Source organism: Geotrypetes seraphini, chromosome 3 (assembly GCF_902459505.1).
Source record: "Geotrypetes seraphini chromosome 3, aGeoSer1.1, whole genome shotgun sequence".
NCBI classification, from domain to species: domain Eukaryota; kingdom Metazoa; phylum Chordata; class Amphibia; order Gymnophiona; family Dermophiidae; genus Geotrypetes; species Geotrypetes seraphini.
The window spans coordinates 48443420-48466232 of record NC_047086.1 but is presented as its reverse complement, the minus strand read 5'-3'; the positions used below and the strand labels follow the sequence as shown (position 1 = coordinate 48466232).

The 22813-nt window shown below is 41.4% G+C and overlaps 1 protein-coding gene across 3 annotated transcripts in view; it reads right to left on the bottom strand.

The window, feature by feature from the left end:
• The window catches only part of COL12A1 (collagen type XII alpha 1 chain), a 413394-nt gene that overhangs the window by 193332 nt on the left and 197249 nt on the right, over positions 1 to 22813 (bottom strand). For all 3 annotated transcript variants that reach the window (XM_033936132.1, XM_033936135.1, XM_033936133.1), the window contains 3 exons: positions 17430 to 17559; positions 6151 to 6290; positions 3671 to 3800 (listed from right to left, as the gene is read on the bottom strand). In XM_033936132.1, coding sequence (XP_033792023.1) covers positions 3671 to 3800; positions 6151 to 6290; positions 17430 to 17559 — 400 coding nt within the window. The remainder of the gene's footprint in view (positions 1 to 3670; positions 3801 to 6150; positions 6291 to 17429; positions 17560 to 22813) is intronic.

Genomic DNA, 22813 nt, shown 5'->3' with positions numbered 1-22813 from the left:
TTGTATCTTGCATCGGTTGAAAATTAATCCGTGATGGATTACAAGGTATACAGAGCCAAAAAAAAAATATGTTAAATTCCAGCTAAAGCATCAGTACAGGAAGAACAAGAAGCAACCAGGCCTCCCTAATACCAGAAATATATCTAGGATGGCCCATCAAAGGACTGTAAAAACTATAAATCCTCTCGAAAACCTGAGACAAGGAATGTGGGAGACTTCAAGAGAAAGATAATGAGAAAATGTAGAAACAGGAAAAGATAAACAACCTCAGATATACAACTAGGCAATGCATTTTAAGAAAAACGAATTGCTTGTCTTTCCTATCAGTATGTCCTTTCTCTAGATAACTTGAGTAATGCTTCTCAACGTGCCCATTTGTCCATCTACCTACTAGTTCCAAGCATAAGAATTATAAATTATGTGTCAGACAAACTGTGCATGTGGGCAAGGGAGTAATAAAAGGCTCTCTTGTTAGATAAGAAATATCATAAAAATATTTATTATGGTTCAAAATGTATCCCATTCCCTAAATTGTAATTCACCAATCTTCTTGTAATTCTCCCGAAAATATCCAGATATCTCTTTGTAATTCTCCTGGAAATGTCCAGATGTCTCTTTTGTAATCCGCCCAGAACTGCAAGGTAGGGGCGGAATAGACATCAATAATGTAATGTAATGTAATATGTCTCCAATGTAAATCAAAGATGGCCAACTGCTACCAGTTCAGGAGACAAACTTCAGCTGACCTAAATTCCAAAGGGTCACAACTAACTCCTGAAGTCAAGTCCAGTACAACCCAAAGAATATAAATATTTTTAGGAAAAACACAGTAATCTTGATAGTTAAAGATTGCATCTTCTAAACCTTTTGTTACAAGACCAGCATAATTTAAAGTAAACAAACAGGCACAAGATGGGCACATTGCAGTACAAGTTAATTGCAGTGCTCCACTGACTCGATATAATTTCCCTGGATGCATTGCAAGATGATGTAATATATGTATTTGAACGTAGGTATCAAAATGGAGGAAGGGTCTGCCCCCAATAAACCTTTTGTGCCAGCTACCCCCTTCTCCTACCTCCCTAGTACTTATAAATCTGCTGTAGAGTAAGGAGCGCATTTCTTCACGCCAGCCATTCTGTATGTCCTCTGTGGCTGTTAAAATCAGAAAGCAATCACTTCTTGTTTTTATTTTTGGTGATACAGGAAGTAGTTGCTCTGCTTTCAACTCCTGCCCAGTGCTGGTGGCTACATCTGGCAGAGAACAGACGGAACACAGCTGAAGCAAATAAATGAGCTCCCCGCTCTGCAGTGAATTTAGAGGGGCTGAGCAGGTAGGAGGAGGGCTGATGCTGAGAATCTGAAAATGGGACTGGGGCTGATAAGGGGACAAGTAAGAGGGGAGATGGGTCTGATAGAGGGGCTAGGGCTGGGAAAAGGAGGCTAGGGATGCTAATAGAAGGCTAGAGATGCAACAGGGGAAGGAAGATGATGCTGGGGATCAGTGGCAGAAGGGAGCTCAGACCTAAAATGGGGGCTAAGGACATGACAAAAGGGCAGGAGCTAAGAGATGGAGGTATCTCTTGCTGGGCCTGGGAGAAGGGAGCTGGTGGGATAAGGGGCTGTGGCCTAGAAATACGTTGATTCTGGAGATAGGGGGAAGGGTTCGGAGTGGGAAAAGAAAGAACTCTAGGGGAGAATCCTACAACTAGGCACCTCCATTTAAGCACTCTGAGGATGCATCATAGGACCCAAGTGCTGTCATATAATGCTAGCATAGCCCAGTACTGTGTTCCTAATATTTATGCATCTGCAGTTACATCAACCACAGGCCTGAATGCGGCAGAAATGTGCTTAGTTTACAGTAGATCTGTATGTTACAAACATAACTGAGAGCCCTGTCAAGTTGAGAAGTGCTGCAATCGATGGTACTATCACAGTTAGATTACTGTAATGGTATCTATCTAGGTCTGCCCTCTGTTCGGATTAAGGCACTACAAACAGTTCAGAACTCAGCGGCTTGGATGTTAATGGGAGTGACCCATTATGAACATATCTCTCCTATCTTAAAAAAAATTATATTGGTTGCCAATAAACTTTCGTATTCAATTTAAAATTCTGAAAGTTGTCCAACAGGGTATTTATGATACCTTGCCAGGCTATTTGGCTAAGTGCTTGAAATTATACAGACTGAGAACCATTTGTTGCTTGACACATGTAAAAGAGATACAGTGCGTTATGTGAGGGACCATTAGATCTTGTTTCTCCATTGCCGGCCCTGTTTTATGGAATGATCTGATAGGAATTACGAGATTCTGTGGAAGTGTGTTACAGTTTAGAAAATTATTGAAGACTCACCTCTTTGCACAAGCATTTTTTTGCTAGAGGTATTTTTCCTTGGATACAATGATATAACTTTCCTTTTTGATAGATATGACATGATGTGCTCCTATTTTAACTTTGTTTTATTTATTTAGATTTGTTATTTAGATATTTGTAGACATGTATGTCTTTGAGGCTGTGTATGTCAATTGTGAGCCGCTCTGGATAAAAGCGGATTAGAAATGTTTTAAATAAAAGTTCCCCCCACACTCTACTCATCTGTATGCCTCCTTGCATTTACACGCTATGTAAATTAAGTGCACATTAGAGAATAGTGCGTAGATGCATTTCTAGCATGTACACTAATATGCAAATTCTAAACATTTGCAAGAGCAAGAAGAGTGTAAATGTGAGTACCTAGATTACAGAATTGTCCTTCATACGATTTACATTAAATTTACTAAATGCAAATCAAGGTAGGAACTCCCCCCCCCCGGCAGCCCCTGCCTTTGGAATAAGGTGATAATTTCAAGGGAAGGAGAAATTACAACCAGCAACCAGAGAAAACTACATCTGAGAACCAGCAGTGTTTTCAGTTTGGATTTGGTTCAAGGGTGACTATGATAAAATGAGGAAAATGGTTAAAAAGGATCAGTTGCAAAGATTAGGACTGTAAACCAGGCATGGATGTTATTTAAAAATGCCATCATGGAAGCCCAGACCAGATGTATTCCATGTATCAGCAAAGGTGGAAAGAAGAGGAAACGAGATCCGGCGTGGTTAAAAGGAGAAGTTAAAGAGGCTATCAGAGCCAAAAAAAAATCCTTTAATGAATAGAAACAGCATCCAAATGAATAAAATAAGAAGAAACACAAGCACTGGCAAGTTAGATGCAAAGCATTGATAAAGACAGCTAAGAAAAAATATGAAGAGAAACTTGCAAAAGAGGTAAAAACTCAGAGCAATTTTTTTAGGTACATCAGAAGCAGAAAACCTGTGAGGGAATCTGTGGGACCGTTGGATGATCAAGGTGCAAAAGGGACACTCAGAGAGGATAAGGCCAAAGCGGAAAGACTGAATGTTATAATGCCCCTGTATCGCTCCATGGTGTGACCTCATCTGGAGTATTGCGTTCAATTCTGTTCTCCTTATCTCAAGAAAGATATAGTGGTGCTAGAAAAGGTTCAAAAAAGAGCGACCAAGATGGTAAAGGGGATGGAACTCCTCTCATAAGGAAAGACTAAACCAGTTAAGGCTCTTCAGCTTGGAAAAGAGATGGCTGAGGGGAGATATGATTGAAGTCTACAAAATCTTGAGTGGAGTAGAATGAGATCCGTCTGGAACACACCTGTTGTAGCTTGTGCTACCCTTGGCGTGGACTGCCCTTCATCATACACTGCGACAAGATTGATATCATACTGAGTTTGTGATATAAGATCAGTCAGAGGGGTACTCGTTTTGGACTTATCCACTTCCACCTACAGAGATAAACACAAAAAGATGATAGCACGCTACAAAAGCCCATCAGTAACTTTAGTTTAGAACTCTGAAATATATATTGGCCAAATGGATTAGAATTCTAACCAACAAACTAAGCATATTTTTATTTATTTTATAAAAATGTAATATACCACCTCCTTAGCAATGCCTTTTGAGATGGTTTACAAATAAACAGTACAAAGTAAGACATCAATATTCACATAAAAACAATAAAATCATAATAGACCTTCTCCGGATTTAAAAACAAAAACCATAAGTTTTCAGTGCCTTCCCATATGTGAAGACATGTTTCAGTTATTCCTACAGGTGATTACATGCCTCTGGTGCTACCTGCCTTAATGCTTTTTATTTCTCCACAAATACTGTAACATAATGACTTTGTAAAAACTTATAAGATTAGCATGTAACAAAAAATACTCTGACTCTACTTTTTCTCATTTGTAAGAAATTGAAAAGTTTGTAAAACCAAAAACTCAATAAAAATGCAGTTTTTAAAAAATCTTTGTGACGAAACAGCAGGGCAGATAGTCCACTAGGGCAGTGTTTCTCAGCTCGGTCCTGGAATACCCCCTTGCCAGTCAGGTTTTCAGGATAGCCCCAATGAATATGCATAAACTTGATTTGCATACACTGCCTCCATTATATGCAAATTTATTTCATGCCTATTCATTGTGGATAGCCTGAAAACCTGACTGGCAAACGGGGTACTCCAGGATCCAGCTGAGAAACACTGCACTAGGGAATCCAGTATGGAGCACAAAACAGTAGGTAGACCAAATGAGGATGAATACGTTTACTGAAAATTCTACCAGGAGAATTTCTTATGCATGTGCAATTTCTTCAGGGGCCTATAAGAACATAAGAATTGCCGCTGCTGGGTCAGACCAGTGGTCCATCGTGCCCAGCAATCCACCCCCGCGGCAGCCCCTTGGTCAAAGACCAGTGACCTGACCAAGACCAGCCCTACCTGCTCCAGTTCAGCAGGAACTCTTCTAACTTTGTCTTGAATCCCTGGAGGGTGTTTTCCCCTACGAAAGCTTCCGGAAGAACGTTCCAGATTTCTACCACTCTATGGGTGAAGAAGAACTTCCTTATGTTCGTACGGAATCTATCCCCTTTTAACTTTAGAGAGTGCCCTTTCGTTCTCCCTACCTTGGAGAGGGTGAACAACCTGTCCTTAGCTACTAAGTCTATTCCCTTCATTATCTTGAACATTTCAATCATGGCCCCTCTCAGTCTTCACTTTTCAAGGGAGAAGATGCCCAGTTTCTCTAATCTTTTGTTGTATGACAACTCCTCCAGCCCCTTAAGCATTTTAGTCGCTCTACTCTGGACCCTTTCAAGTAGTACCTTATCCTTCTTCAAGTACGGTGACCAGTGCTGGATGCAGTATTCCAGGTGATGTTGCACCATGGCCTGGTACAGCGGTATGATAACCTTCTCCAATCTGTTCGTGATCCCCTTCCTAATCATTCCAAGCATTATGTTCGCCCTTTTCGCCGCCGAGTTTGTTTGCTTGTGTCAAACTCAGGACTCTATAAACTTCTTGCTGGACATCTTCTTGTTTGAAAAGCAAACACTGGACACCAGCTTTAGTTACTTTTGGTGGCAAGAAAACTGTTAGTTATAGGCCTCTGAAGAAGCCGCACAGGAAAAATGCGGTCGGTGTTGCTCCTGTGAGCATTTTCAATTAACTTGTTCATTCTCATTTGATCTACTTGTTGTTTTGTGCTCCATATTTAAAAAAAAAAAATCTTTGTGCAGATCATAACAAACATTTAGGAGTGCATATTATTGCTTAAAAAAAGTAGTACACATAATAAAAGTCAAGGCATACAACAGCAGAATATAGAAATGATTATAAGCTCTTCTGAGCAGGGACTGTCTATTGCATGTTAAAATGGACAGCACTGCGTACACCTTTCAGCGCTATAGAAATAATAGTAGTAAGATTGTTTTTTTTTCTCTTTCAACCAATCTCTTCGTCGTTTCCAGACTCTTTTTTTCTGACTTTAGTTTCGTTGAATTCCCCCAGCTGCTCTCTCCTGCCTCAATCAAATCTCTACTTCTCACAAACTGGTGTCCTTGGAAATATACTGTATTTTCTTAACACTATATTATACATTAAACATAAATGAATCCATATTGTACTTCCAGTTACTAAAACAATACAGTGGAAGAAAACCTGGAGCTTGTACTCAGCCCATTCACAAGCGTTTTCAGATGAAAATAGAGCAGTTCCACATCATAGCCTGGTTCACACGACAAATTTTATATAAAAACAGAACCAAAACTCAACATGTGTGCTGTCAATGTCTTTCAGCCTACCTCTTTAAAATCGTTCTCTTCTGATGTTTTGTACTTCACAATGTACTTGCGAACGCTGCCTGATGCTGGGTCCCAAAATACATTCATGGTACTGTGGGTGACATCTCTGATCCGTAAGTTTCCAACTCCTTGAATAGGCACTGTAGGAGCAGAAAAGCGTAAGTAGGTCTGAGCTCCTCAAAAAGAACTCCAATGGCAAACACAAAAGCAGCATCTCCCAGAACTACAATGCTCTGCAGACAAAGCTTCATACGATTGACATGACACCTGGGAGGAGTCGGCACGGGTTAAAAGAAGGCGCATAGAAATATAGAAGCTTTTGCACAGTTTCAAATAAGCAGGGGAGGCACCTGAGGTACAATATTTCAATAGAACAGTGAGAAAAGTAGTGCGTAATAGCATAATGCAGCCTGAAGATAATTTTATGATAAGATGCCTAGTAGAGAATGACACTGTGACAAAATTCATCACCGTTCCCGTCCCCGCGGATAACCGCGGGAAATAATCCCATGTCATTTTTTAGTGTCTATTTCAACCTCGGTCCTTCTACACCAGCATTCTTCAAAGCAAAGCTTGCGGGTCAGTGGCTGTGCTTATGTGAGCCAAGGATAATGAAGCCATTGTGACATCACTGATGTGATTGGTTCTTAGGCACTGGTGGAATGAGGATTATGACATCACAATATCTGCTCTGGATACCAGAGACTGTCATTCTGTAGTGTCTGTTTCAACCTCAGTCCTTCTACACCAGCATTCTTCAAAGCAAAGCTTGTGGGTCAGTGGTTGTGCCCAATTATACTCTGATTCTTCCCTCTCTCCTTAAAGAATGACATGAAGATGGTTTACCGCGGTTATCCGCGGGGACGGGGACGGTGATGAATTTTGTCACCGTGTCATTCTCTAATGCCTAGGTTAAGAGGTCAAGTTGATGCCTACTTCAGCTCTGTTTTATGAAGATACATAGAGCGGCATTTTAGAAAGGGCATCCAACTCAGAATATGGATGGCCAAGCCAGTACACCGCAAATGGACAACGACCTCACAGGTATTTTAGAACAGAACACAGCTAGTGGCCATGACTCAAGGCACCCAGAAGTGCGTGGACATCGCCATGACGACGTTGCTTGCATGCATGATGTCATCACGTCGACGTCCGCACATGTGTGAAGGCACTCCAGACAGGAGAGGCACTGGCGCCTGCTGATTGCCTACAGGATGTACCTCTCGCCTTTCTGGGGTTACAATCAAACTAGGATTAAATCAATCTCCACCCTTTTCCCTCTTTTTAATTTTAAGTCATTTTTATTTGAAAATTCTGCTATATTCAAATTTAAACAAGTAAGCATCCTTTTCCCTCTGATGCTGGAGGTTCTTGGCTGTGCTGACAGCAGTATGCTTTGATACAGTGCCACATTTCAAACTACATCATTGTGTAAAAATTTTTGCATCACAGAGGATTCAGACTGGTTAAATATAAGAACATAAGAATTGCCATACTGGGACAGACCCAAGGTCTATCAAGCCCAATATCCTTTTTCCAACAGTGGCCAATGCAGGTCCCAAGTCCCTGGCAGAAACTCAGAGTAGCAACATTCCAGAGCTGAGATTGTGATGTCATAATGCCTCATTCCACCAGTGACTAAGAACCTACCTCATCAATGATGTCACAATGACTTGATTGTCCTAGACTTGGCCCACCTAAGAGCTGTCATACTGGGACAGACGAAAGGTCCATCAAGTCCAGTATCCTGTTTCCAAACAGTGGTCGTCCCAATTAGTAAAACAGCAAAGAAACAAAGGTTGAAGTAGCAAAGACTAAGCAGGAAATTAGAGCTGTGGAACTTTTGAACTGATGACAGAAAAGTGGCCAGTGAGTCAGGGACTTTATCTTTCATATAATAATACCATTAATAGAGGGTGTTGATGCAAGGCAAAGACATTCATTACTGACCTGAACAAATGGCATGATGATACCATCTTTATTAGTGGAATTCTGCTATAACTCATCACGTGATTACTATGCTTTGGGTTGTCTAGAGATCTCAAAGATTTATGAAGCAACCTAGAAGCATATGCAATCAGTTGTGACAACCCAAACCAATAAATTTGCAGGGCTAGTCGTAACTTGTCCTAGAGTGCCAACAACGGAGATTTTACTGAATAAAAGTATGTGTATCTTAGACTGTGAAGATGATTTCAGTGCATAAAAAGACATGTAAGGGGATGTAGTGGTAAGGAAGAAGCTAAATGGATTTGAAAGATGATATATGTTCCTAATGAGCTTAATGAAGATAGCCAAGGGTGGCATCAGAAAGGGAACACCTACTTCAGCTAGTCTACTGAACCCAGACGAAATTAAAGGGGAAATATGTGGAAGGTAAGGGAAGTTTTTAATCCTTTGAACTCTGTCCCAGTTTTAAAGGAAAAAACATGTACATGTGTTTGTTCTGAAACATGATACACCTTCAAAAAGATATAAACAGGGTGGAATCAGTCCAGAGGAAGTCTACTAAAATGGTCGGTGGTCTTTGTCATAAAGTGTATGGGGACAGACCTCAATATGTATACTTTGAAGGAAAGGCGGGAAAGGGTAGATATGATAGAGACCTTGAAATACCTACATGGCATAAATGCACATGAGGCGAGTTTCTTTCAATTGAAAGGAAGCTCTGGAATGAGGGGGTATAGGATGATGATTAAAGGGGATAAGACTAAGAAGTAACCTCAGAAATACTTTTTCACAGAATGGGTGGTGTATGCTTGGAACCACCTTCCAGTGGAGGTGATGGAGACAATAAAATGTATCTGGATTCAAGAAAGCTTGGACAAGTACAGTGCATTGGATCTCTAAGGGAGAGGAGGGGATAGGTTTGGCAAAGCGGTTAGTCCCGAACAAGCAATTTAATCTGCCAGTAGCCATTTTTGGATGGTTAAATCACTTTGAACATTAACCCCCTAGCACCTAATTTTTATTGTGCACAACTCCAAGGAGGGCACAGAGGTGGGAGGGGCGTGGGAGGGGCAGAAGCATGCCTGTCAATTAGGCACTAAGGCCCGGATTCTCCAAACGGCGCTGTCGTCGGTGGCCTTAAAAGCGGCCGCTGACAATGTGTTAATCACGTGTCGGCATCATTTAGAGCAGTGATTCCCAACCCTGTCCTGGAGGAACATCAGGCCAATCGGGTTTTCAGGCTAGCCCTAATGAATATGCATGAGAGAGATTTGCATATGATGGAAGTGATAGGCATGCAAATTTGCTTCATGCATATTCATTAGGGCTAGCCTGAAAACCCGATTGGCCTGGTGTTCCTCCAGGACAGGGTTGGGAATCACTGATTTAGAGAATCGTGCCTCCAGCAAAGGTAGGTGCCAGAAATGTAGGCCAGGGTTTTCAAGGCCTACATTTCATGTACCTACCTTTGATGTGAATCGCGCCTACAGAAGCGCCTACTGGCGCATAATGCCACTTCTGGCATTAGCCTTGCCTACGGTGGCGTTGGGCACTGTTAGGCAACTCCGGAGGCACAATTCTGGCACTATTTTTTTAAGCACCAGTAGGCACCTGGAAATCTCTTTTAAAATAACTCTTAAATGGCATTTCACTGTTAATTTAGGTGGCGGTAGGGCGTCATTTATAGAATATGGGTCTAAGTGTGGAATACTGTCAGTCAGGTGCCTATCTGAAAGTATTTGGGTGTGAACATTTACATAGGCCCTAGACATGACATAAGCTCTTACACCTAAAGTTAGACGCTGCAATGTTGACTTTCACCAGTATTCGATGACGGCAACTATGCTCACTTTTGCTGTTATAGAAATGGCCCCAATTTTTTGCACCTAGGTTTTAGCCTCCTTTACTGAATTGGGCCCCACTTAAGCACTTTTACCCCCTCTTCTACGAAACCGCTCTAGCAGTTTCTAGCGCAGGGAGCCCTGACGCTTATAGGAACTCGAGCGCTGGGAGCAGCGCGAGCCATTCAACGCGGCTCTCTGCGCTAAAAACCGCTAGCACAGTTTTGCAGAAGAGGGGGTTAGTTATTATCAAGGGTTTTGAAAATTGCACTCTTTATTTGTAGGATTTTATGACATCTGGTGTATCTACATTTTATCTAAAAATAAGAATATCAGCAAACTAAAAAAAAAAAGATATGGATCTATTGTGTATTGGTTTTCAAAGTAATGTGCATAAAAAAAGCTCTGATGATAGAAAAAGTAAGGTGTAATTAGGAAATTTAATTTTCTATGACTAGCATCGCATCAAGAAGGAAGTAGCACGTCGTGAGAGGATCTAACCTTTCCTTTGAATTAATTTCCTTTGAATTAATTGAGTTTCAAATGAGGAAAGTGCTTTCTCTCTTGAGAGGGGAACCTCACCTGTCTTTTAAAAATAAATCCTTTTCCTTCTGGTTTGTGGTTTCAACATGTGGCAGGGAAATGCTTAATTAGCTACGAGACGGGAGACAGGGTGAAGGCAGGGCACTGCTGCTTAGAGGCAGAGCGCTCCTACTTCAAAGAGAGCTATTCTCAGCCCCTGAGGGAGGGAAGCCTCACTATTGTTCGGGGAAAACCCATCTTTTCTCCTTGTGGTTTTTAAATGTGCTGGGGAAATTCTCGACTTGTAAGGAGGCAGGGTGGAGGTTTGGCACTGGTCTGTAGGGGCAGAGCATTCTCACTTGAAGCAGAGCCGTTCCCGGTCCCAGAGTGGGAGGGGGAAGCTTAGCCTGGATTTTTAATGGAAATCCTGTAAGGTTCTGGTTTGTGGATTTAACATGTCCTAAGTAAAATTATGTAGAGAATTAAAACAAAATAGAAAAAGAACTATTAATGTGTTTTTTTACTTGCTTTTGAAGGCAATACCTTGTATATAAGTGAAACAAAAGGGAATCCTATTCATGCTCTTCTTCAAATGTAACACAACAAAAAAAAATGGGGAGACCCAACAGTGAAAACAATCAACCGATGAAAACAAAAAGAAAAACTGTGGATACAGATGTTCTGGAGATAATTTATTAAACACTGACATATAAAACCATGAAAATTCAATTTAAAAAGTACAATGATAAAAAATACTGTGGTAAAAATCCAACCGGAACCTACATGGTCCGTGTTTCGGCGAACACGCCTTCCTCAGGGGTCCAATGGTTTGCAACCTCACATATAAAGAATTGGACTGAAAACAGTCTATTGTCTTTAAACATGTGAGCAAAGAACACCGCAGACAAGCTGAAGTAGCAAAAAAATGCCCATCTGCAGTAACCATTATCTCTCTCCTTATTGGCTAAGGCTCTTAACATTTGCATCTCCTCTTCCTATAGGCTAAGGCTCTTTACACCTGCATTGTGAGGTCATAGGGCTTTATGGTTATAGAAACATTGTGGTTTGCAAACTCACATATAAAGAATTGGACTGAAAACAGTCTATTGTCTTTAAACATGTGAGCAAAGAACACCGCAGACAAGCTGGAGTAGCAAAAAAAATGCTCACATGTTTAAAGACAATGGACTGTTTTCAGTCCAATTCTTTATATGTGAGGTTGCAAACCATTGGACCCCTGAGGAAGGCGTGTTCGCCGAAACACGGACCGTGTAGGGTCCGGTTGGATTTTTATCACAGTATTTTTTATCATTGTACTTTTTAAATTGAATTTTCATGGTTTTTATATGTCAGTGTTTAATAAATTATCTCTAGAACATCTGTATCCACAATTTTTGTTTTTGTCTTCTTCAAATGTAATACACTTCTCCCTCCTAATTTGTGGGTTTAGGACTCACGACTTTGGTTATTCGTGAGGTTGTAATTAGAGAATGACACGGGGACATATTTGTCCCCATCCCCGCAGGAACTCAATTTCCCTGTCACATCCCCACGAGTTTTGTCCCTGTCCCTGCTCCGTTCCTGTAAGCTCTGCCTTAATCACACCAGCCTCAAACACTTATGATTTTAAAGGGTTTGAGGCTTGTGCAGATGAGATCGGAGCTTGCAGGAATGGGGCAGAGACAGGAAAAGAACTCGTGGGCACTGGACGGGTAAAAGGAGTTCTTGTGGGGACGAGGAAAACTTTGTCCCCGTGTCATTCTCTAGTGGTAAACCCTGACCCACCCCACCTTATCTTCTTATGTTACATTGATTGGGCAAAGATCGAGCGGAGAGCACAACATATTCAAGGAACATATGAAAGATACATGATGCTTTGTTCTCTGGCATATCTGGTTTAAACTGTCAAAAGTGTGATGCTTGCAAAGGACTCATTATACTATAATTAAGACTGTGAATTTGTGATTTTGTGGGTATGCATGGTGAACATTAAAGTAAGGAGGTTTTTTGACCTGATGAGGAGGGCTCCCTTTCCAGTATTGCCTGCAAGTAACATTCTGGCGGCATACAGGGATCTGAGGCTTTTTCCTTCTTCAAATGTTCTTTAATTGTTGAAGAAAGTTGGCCCCTTTACAACATGAGTAAGGCATATAAAAAATAATTAAATAGTGGGTTCCCCAGGGGTCTGTGCTGGGAACCACTGCTTTTTAACATATTTATCAATGATCTAGAGATGGGAATAACTAGTGAGATAATTACATTTGCCGATGACACAAAGTTGCTCAAAGTTGAAAAATTGCTTGTGAGACTGGGAGATTGGGCATCAAAAATGGCGGGCGGCATTTAGGGCTCCTTTTACTAAGCAATAGCGGTTTTAGCGCACGCTTGGCACGCGCTGAATTGCCTCGTGCGCTGGATCTTAATGCCAGCACTGAGCTGGCGCTAGTGCTAGCCGCGTAGCCCGGGTTTAGCGCGTGCTAAAATCCTGCGTGCGCTAAAAACGCTATCGCGGCTTAGTAAAAGGAGCCCTTAATGTGAGCAAGTGCAAAGTGATGCATGTGGGAAAGAGGAACCCATAACTATAGCTATGTGATGCTGGGTATCGCATTAGGAGTCACCGCCCATGAAAAGGATCTAGATGTCATTGTTGGGGGATACGTTGAAACCTGCGGCTAAGAGAGGAAATATAACATACCATAAAACTCACTTGTATACCGCAAATACCATTAGGTTCTATGCGGTTCACAAAGACTAATAATACAAATGAATAAACATCCAATATCTAACTTCCGAAAGATTCCCTAAAAAGATAACGTTTTTAAGGAACGTCGAAATTGTTGATACAAATTTGGGAATATGAATATATGAGTTAAATCCCTAGTCCATAAGGCTGCCTGAAAAGATAGCAATGCTAGGAATTATCAGGAAAGGAATGGAAAACAAAGATGAAAATGTTGTATTGCTCTATGGTATGGCCACACCTCAAATACTGTGTGCATTTTTGGTCACTGTATCTCAAAAAAGATATAGAGGAATTAGAAAAGGTACAGAGAAAGGTGGCAAAAATGATAAAAGAGGTGGAATGACTTCCTTATGAGGAAAGGCTAAAGCAGCTAGGGCTCTTCAGCTCTCAGGAATAATATGATAGAGGTCTATAAAATACTGAGTGGAGTGCAAAGGGTAGATGTAAATTGCTTGTTTACTCTTTCCAAAAATACTAGGACTAGGTGGGCATATGATGAAGCTACCAAGTAGTAGACTGAAAACAAACCAGAGAAAATATCTCTTTGCTCAATGTGTAATTAAACTCTGGAACTTGTTGCCGGAGAATGTGGTGAAATCAATTAACATAGCAAGGTTTGCATAATTTCCTAAAAGAGAATTCCATAGGGCATTATTGAAATGGCTTGGGTTGTCCACTATTGGAAACAGGATACTGGACTTGATGTCCCAGTATGGAAATTCTGATGTTCTTATGGGCTCATTTTCAAAGCATCTTAAAATGCCTAACAAAAAGTCCATCTGCTAAAAAAAAATCCTAATCCTGATTTTGGAAGGTCAGAATTTGGACATGTCACACTGTAGTTGCTCCAAATAACAAGGGTGCGTGTTGTGGGTAGGGCTTGAGGGCCCAAAAGTATGACATCTATCAGGGATTTTCAAATGGGAAGATACAGTATGTCAATGTCTTTAAAATAAAAACTTTTTTTTTTTTAAATTCTAAGCCTGTGTCAGTCAGATCCAAGTTACAAACAGTGTTCTAATTGAGCAGCTGACCACTGGAGGGATTAAGGCATGACCCCTTCTTAATCTCCCAGTGGTTGCTGTCCCCTTCCATCTCCCCTGAACCTATGTCCCTACACCAGGGGTGTCCAATGTCGGTCCTCGAGGGCCGCAGTCCAGTCGGGTTTTCAGGATTTCCCCAATGAATATGCATGAGGTCTATTTGCATGCACTGCTTTCATTGTATGCTAATAGATCTCATGCATATTCATTGGGGAAATCCTGAAAACCCGACTGGATTGCGGCCCTCGAGGACTGACATTGGACACCCCTGCCCTACACCAACCACTAAGCTACTCTTCTGAAACATAGAAACATAGAACATGACGGCAGAAAAGGGCACGGCCCATCCAGTCTGCCCACACTAATGGCCCACCCCATAACTACCTCCATGAAGAGATCCCACATGCCAATCCCATCTTTATTAAAATCTGGCACGCTGCTGGCCTCAATTACCTGTTGTGGAAGATTATTCCAGCGATCAACCACCCTTTCGGTGAAGAAATATTTTCTGGTGTCGCCATGAAATTTCCCACCCCTGATTTTCAACGGATGCCCTCTTGTTGCCGTGGGTCCTTTAAGGAAAAAGAGATCCCCTTCCATCTCGATACGGCCCGTGACATATTTGAACGTCTCAATATCATGCAGATATCTGTGTGGCCATGGTTTGAAAATGATACCAAACAGATGTTCATGTCCCTGATTTTTTTTTGTCATTCAAAAGTTTGACGGTTCACTTTGGAAATGGCTATTCATTTAGGATGTTTTCAGTGCAAAAACATCCGTCCCACAGCCACAATCGACCGTTCCAGTCATTAGTAGCAATATATAAGCTTTGAATAAACAATGAAACCCAAATACACAATATCAACTGGCTCATCTTTATCCACGTTAGATACACGTTGGCTTTCTCTTATTAATCCATGCTTACGTATATGTTCTGCCATTTTATGCTTTATAATAGTCTCTATCATTTTGCCCAGCATCAATGTCTGACTCACCAGTCCATAATTTCCTAGAACAGCTCTGGAACCCTTTTTATAATTTGGCATCACATTGGCCACCCCCTAGTTTTCCAATACTATTCTAGACTAAGGGCTCCTTTTACAAAGCCGCGCTAGCGGGGTTAAAGCACGTGACTTTTCATCACGCGCTAACCCCCGCGCCGGCCAAAAACTAACACCTGCTCATGAGGAGGCGGTAGCGGCTAGCGTGTCTGGCGGTTTAGCGCGCACTATTAAGTGCATTAAACCGCTAGCGCGCCTTTGTAAAAGGAGCCCTAAGTTATAGAATAATGCCTAAGTGCATTTAGCCGCTTCACCACCGTTTCACCACCATTTTGGCGCAAATGGAACAAATGTCTATCCACTCTCATTTCTAATTCTCCCTCCTACCAAACTTTCAGGAAATCTATCAAAACTTATCTCTTTGACAAATATCTCTGACTCCCGCCCTCCTTGTAACTCTACCTTTAACTACGCCTTGTACCTCCTACCTACCTGCACCTCATTCCTACCTGAACCCGACTTCCTAAGCTACGCTGATTGACTTGTTTATAACTTTGCTATCTCCTTCTTGCCTGCTCCCGACTTGCTAAGCTATATTGATTGTTTGATTTATTTGTAACTTCGCTGTCGATGTACAGTCTCTTGTCATGTAAACCGCTTTGAACTATTCTGGTACTGCAGTATACAAAAATAAAGTTATTATTATTAACTGCTATTTGTGTGCCTAAAGTTAGGTTAACACTATATAGAATTAGGGTATAGAGCAGGGCCACATTTTGGATTTGTAGGTTCTTGGAGGGCCTCAGAAAAAAAATAGTTATTAAAGAAATGACAATTTTGCATGAGGTAAAACTCTTTATAGTTGATAAATCTTTCCTTTTGGCTAAGTTGTTTTTTTTTTTTTTTATCTTTATTAAGTTTTCAAAGCTAACAAAAAGTGCAAAACAATATACGTACATATATTAATAATCATAATAAACACTTATAATCAATCAGTAACAATACAGAAAGAATAAAACCCCCTCTCCCTTCCAGCGTTTTCAATCAGGGAATAAAACCAAACAAAAGAGATACCCCCCTCCCCTGGATGTGTGTGCAAAAACAACTATAACAAAGCCACAAAAGTCATCAATGGTCCCCAAACTAATTTGAATAACTTATTATACCCCAGCATGTCAGCGTTCATCTTCTCATACTTATAAGCATAAATTTGCCCGCCAAAAAGTAAAACTAAGGCGATCCCAATTTTTCCAATTGCGAGTAACCATTTGCATGGTTATCCCAGTCATAATAAGGAAAAGCTGATATTTATATCGGTCCAAGGGGGAGGGGGTTTAAGATGCAATATCATCCCACATATGACTACATCATATGTCAATGGAATCGATGACTCCAGTTTGGTATTAATCTGTCCCCATATTGACCTCCAAAAGTTGAGTATCAAAGGACTTTTGGCTAAGTCTTAATAATAATATTGTAATTTATAGCTAAAGAGATGTGATCAAGAAACTGTTTTATTTTTGTGATAATGATAAACATACCGAGGGCCTCAAAATAGCACCTGGCGGGCCACATGTGGCCCCCGGACTGCGAGTTTGAGACCACTGATATAGAGGATATCACAAGAATCCAATTGGATAGGGTTGTCCTGAGAACTGAGTTGAGGACTCCTACTATTTATGTTTAGGCTATAAATATGAAAAGATGAATGCGGATATGATAGAGCATAACAAAGTATTTAAATTGGTATGGGGCCCGTTGACATCCTTTGTTAATTCGACATAATTGTCTTTATTTAATTTCTGTCTAGGATGGGGTGGGTGGATGGGGGGGTATTTTGTTGGTTTATTTTTTGATTGAACTGTTGAAAGGGTGGGGTGGGATATTTTTTCTTTGTATTATTATTGATGGAATTTAAGTGCTTATGTTGATTATTAATGTTTGTAAAAGTCATGGCTCTTTGTATTAGTTTTGAAAATTAATAAAGATTAAAAAAAAACCCAAAACAAAAAAACCCCACAGTTCTGAGGCTCATTAGCAAATCAGCATGTGCGAGTTTCAAGGCTGCCACCCATTATTTCTCTACTCTGTGGCTTTAAGGAGGACTTCAGTCGCCTTGCCTGCGTAATCACTATGACAAATTCACAAGAATGAAAACAATGAAAAGAAATCTTACAAGTTACTTCCTGAGAGGTGAGAGGATCACTCGTGAGGTCATCATAAAGTGCATATATAGTTAAAGTGTACTCTGTGTTAGGAAGCAGGTCTTGCAGCTGTACATTAGTTACTGAACCGTCAAAGCGCAGCTGTAAATAAAAGAAATGCTGTTGGTTAAAATAACAAAAAAAATGGTAAAGGTCAATGATTTTCCTGTATTGGCATTTGCAATTTCATGATGAATATGATTGAGAAAATTATAGCATAATAGTTCTGATTCATTAAGGCTTTTCATCCAGTCTGTCTAAGGCAGTGGAACGCAAACTGTGTGCCGTGGCACACGAGATTTGAAGTGTGCCGTGAAAAGCTGGCGAGGAGGAGATTCACCGGCGCCTACAGGATGTGCCTTTCGTGGAGCGAGGCACTTCCTGTATGTATCCTGTGCTTCTCCTTATCCCCGGCATTTCTACTGCTCTCCGCACCTCTCCTGTTGACACACACCCCCTACTGCTGGCTTAAGGCCCCGTCTACAGGGTCTTCGCGCAGACATCATGCGTGCTCGTGATGTCATCACCTCGATGCCTGCGCACCTCTGGGTGTCCTCGAGCCGCGGCCACCTGTTTAGTGCGCCGCGGCTGGAAATAGTTTGCCAGACACTGGTCTAAGGCATTGGTTCTGTTCCCAGTTGCTGGGACATACCGATAACAGTTTGGTTTCCAGGGTATCCACAATCAATATCCCTGATACAGAACTGCATACATGGAGGCAGTATATATAAATCAATCTCAAGCACATTCATCGTGGATATGCTGAACACCTGACTGGTTAGGGGTGTACCATGGCCTGGGCTGCAAATTTTTGAAACAGTGTCAATGAATCGGGTTTTCTATGTACTATATTTCAAAACCAGAGAGCACAGTATGTTCCTGGTTCCCTCTATTTTGCAAAAATCAGAGGTGTGAAAACAATTAAGCTCAGGCGTACATCTCCAGGGCACAGAGTTGAATTTCCTGGGAGGAGCTGACTGAATGGCTCGGCAGCATAATAAATATGCTGACGCCCAAACATCTCCAGAAATATGGCTGCATAGTCACCTCAGAAATCTTGCTGACAGAGACAAAAATGATTTGGCAACGTTTTAACTCTAGTAGAACGTAGACTTTGATCAGTTATACTAAAGTCACTGAAGGCTTACTTTTTTCTGGAAGCTTTTGGAAATAGAAGATGGGATGGAATTGTGGTCTGTGCAGTTAAAGCTTTAATGTAATTTTATGATTTTATTTTGGTTAGAGATAGATGTCTTGTTTTGTTATGTTTGCTTATTAATTTATGTACAGATTTTGGGGATATGCGAGATACAAGTGTTTTAAATTAATTATCCCCCCTTTACGTAACCGCAATAGCATTTTTTAGCGCTGAACGCCCCGCGCTGCTCCCCATGCTCATAAAGTTCCTATGAGCGTCGGGAGCAGCGCAGGGCATTCAGCGCAGCTTCCTGCACTAAAAAACGCTATCGTGGTTTAGTAAAAAGGGGGCATATGACAGGTGTTTGAACACAGATACATTAAAACATAACATAACATAAATCTTTATTTATATAACGTAAAAGCCTTTCGATGTACTTACCTATAGCAACTTTCATGTATTAAAGAAAGATCAGATGATGATGGTTTCTGTTTTCCTTTTTTGTCTAGATTATTGTAATTCACTTTCTACGAGTGTACCTGACTCTAATATCTGCAGAATGCAGCAGCCTGCCTCGTTACAGAGAGCAATTCTAAAGACTGCATGAAGCTTCTTATGGCAAAAATTCATTGGCTTCCAATTGATTTCAGACTTATGTTTATCTCATGGTGTAACTTTTTAAAACACTGTCTGGGATATTTTCAGTTTACAGTGCTCCCCCGGTCATTTGCGGTATTTTCCGACCACGAATGACCGGGTAAGGGAGGGCAGCCAGAGAGGCAGGAGAGGGCAGCCGGAGCACCGGCGAGTGAAGGATATCACTCGCGGTATGCTCCGACCGCCTCTTCCTGCACTAAAGTTGGGCCTCACCAATCAGGAGCTGCGTATCAAAGCAGCTCCTAATTGGTGAGGCCCGAATTTAGTGCAGGAAGAGGCGGTCGGAGCATACCGCAAGTGATTTCCTTCATTCGCCGGCGCTCTGGCTGCCCTCTCCTGTCTCCCAAGCTAAAAACCATATTTGTGGTTTTTCAACATTCGCGGAGGTTCCTGGAACTGAACCCCTGCGAATATCAGGAGAGAACGGTACTTAATAAAATACAATTAACAAATATATTATGCAATCTCTATGACCCTTGGGTCATCAGTTCCTTTGCGGTTCTCTCCTCCGAAAGAGGTACAATTAACAGATATCCAGAGGATAACCTCAAATGGAGCTCCCTATATCTGGGGTTCATCTCCAACTTGGGAGGGGGGAGGGTCTGCTTATTAAATTTTATAGAGCACTAGCTGATGCCCCGGCGTTGCACGGGTATTTAATTATAGCAATAACACTGTAAATGGATTCAAATAAAGATACTTTATAGTGGTGAATGAAATTATTGTTTTACAGCTTAATAAAAAGTACAATATTCAAATTATAATGTGAAATATTTGACAAAATGAATACAATACAACTAACGCAAAACGTGATTATAAACAACAATTTTAGTTTTACCTCCTGGAGCAAGAACATATAAATTCTTGGGTGAACCCACCCTTGAGCAAGCAACATAGAGTTGTGGGCCGCGAGACCCCCAGAACATATCACACCAGGTAGTGAGGGATCTGCATACCAAGTTTCGTTCAAATCGGTCAAGCCGTTTTTGAATTACTGTGAGAATGGCAGCTTTTTACATTTTTTCCATTGACATGAATGGGTGAAATCTGATTTTCTGTTTGTAGCTCCGCCCACGTGTGCAGGTGGGCCGCGAGACCCCCAAAACATATCACCCCAGGTAGTGAGGGATCTGCATACCAAGTTTCGTTCAAATCGGGCAAGCCGTTTTTGAGTTACTGTGAGAATGGCAGCTTTTTACATTTTTTCCATTGACATGAATGGGTGAAATCTGATTTTCTGTTTGTAGCTCCGCCCACGTGTGCAGGTGGGCCGCGAGACCCCCAGAACATATCACCCCAGGTAGTGAGGGATCTGCATACCAAGTTTCGTTCAAATCGGTCAAGCCGTTTTGGAATTACTGTGAGAATGGCAGCTTTTTACATTTTTTCCATTGACATGAATGGGTGAAATCTGATTTTCTGTTTGTAGCTCCGCCCACGTGTGCAGGTGGGCCGCGAGACCCCCAGAACATATCACCCCAGGTAGTAAGGGATCTGCATACCAAATTTCGTTCAAATCGGTCAAGCCGTTTTTGAATTACTGTGAGAATGGCAGCTTTTTACATATTTTCCATTGACATGAATGGGTGAAATCTGATTTTCTGTTTGTAGCTCCGCCCACGTGTGCAGGTGGGCCGCGAGACCCCCAGAACATATCACCCCAGGTAGTGAGGGATCTGCATACCAAGTTTCGTTCAAATCGGTCAAGCCGTTTTTGAATTACAGTGAGAATGGCAGCTTTTTACATTTTTTCCATTGACATGAATGGGTGAAATCTGATTTTCTGTTTGTAGCTCCGCCCACGTGTGCAGGTGGGCCGCGAGACCCCCAGAACATATCACCCCAGGTAGTGAGGGATCTGCATACCAAGTTTCGTTCAAATCGGTCAAGCCGTTTTTGAGTTACTGTGAGAATGGCAGCTTTTTACATTTTTTCCATTGACATGAATGGGTGAAATCTGATTTTCTGTTTGTAGCTCCGCCCACGTGTGCAGGTGGGCCGCGAGACCCCCAGAACATATCACCCCAGGTAGTGAGGGATCTGCATACCAAGTTTTGTTCAAATCGGTCAAGCCGTTTTTGAATTATAGTGAGAATGGCAGCTTTTTACATTTTTTCCATTGACATGAATGGGTGAAATCTGAATTTCTGTTTGTAGCTCCGCCCACGTGTGCAGGTGGGCCGCGAGACCCCCAGAACATATCACCCCAGGTAGTGAGGGATCTGCATACCAAGTTTCGTTCAAATCGGTCAAGCCGTTTTTGAATAACTGTGAGAATGGCAGCTTTTTACATTTTTTCCATTGACATGAATGGGTGACATCTGAATTTCTGTTTGTAGCTCCGCCCACGTGTGCAGGTAGGCCGCGAGACCCCCAGAACATATCACCCCAGGTAGTGAGGGATCTGCATACCAAGTTTCGTTCAAATCGGTGAAGCCGTTTTTGAATTACTGTGAGAATGGCAGCTTTTTACATTTTTTCCATTGACATGAATGGGTGAAATCTGATTTTCTGTTTGTAGCTCCGCCCACGTGTGCAGGTGGGCCGCGAGACCCCCAGAACATATCATCCCAGGTAGTGAGGGATCTGCATACCAAGTTTCGTTCAAATCGGTCAAGCCGTTTTTGCGTGATCACGGCACATACACACATACATACACACATACATACCTCCGATTTTATATATATAGATAGATTTTAAAGAGAGAGTTAAGATCTGATTATATTTTTGAAATAGAGTTTAGATCTAATTGTGTGCTCAAGTTTTTGTTAGCCTAACAAGAAGAAACAGCTATGTGTTATGAACTATAAAGAGAAACCGTTAACATTAACAATTCCATGCTGGTTTTTATTTTTTTTTATTATTTCTCCCCTGCTCTTTGACAAAGCATGAGATTACTCCTTATCCACTCAACTCCATTCTATTTTTTTATGGAGAGAGGGCTAAACCTAGACGCTTGTGCATTTGGGTTAATGCAGATGACTTTTCAAGGGTCCACCTTGGAGGTTAGCACCCAACAAAATACGAGGAAACCTTCCGCCCAATGAGCAGCGGTGGCCAAAAAAGCAAACAGGATGCTAGGAATTATTTAAAAAATGGATGGTTAACAAGACCAAGAATGCTCCTGTGCGACATCACCTTGAGTACTGTGTTCAATTCTGGTCTCCTTATCTCAAGAAAGATATAGCGGCACTAGAAAAGGCTCAAAGAAGAGCGGCCAAGATGATAAAGGGGATGGAACTCCTCTTGTATGAGGAAAAACTAAAAAGGTTAAGGCTGTTCAGCTTGGAAAAGAGACGGCTGAGGGGAGATATGATTGAAGTCTACAAAATCCTGAGTGGAGTAGAATGAGTACAAGTGGATCGATTTTTCACTCCATCAAAAATTAGAAAGACTAGGGGACATTGCAGGGAAATACTTTTAAAACCAATAGGAGAAAATATTTTTTCACTCTGAGAATAGTTAAACTCTGGAACATGTTGCCAGAGATTGTGGTAAGAGCAGATAGCGTAGCTGGTTTTAAGAAAGATTTGGACAATTTCCTGAAGAAAAAGTCCTTAG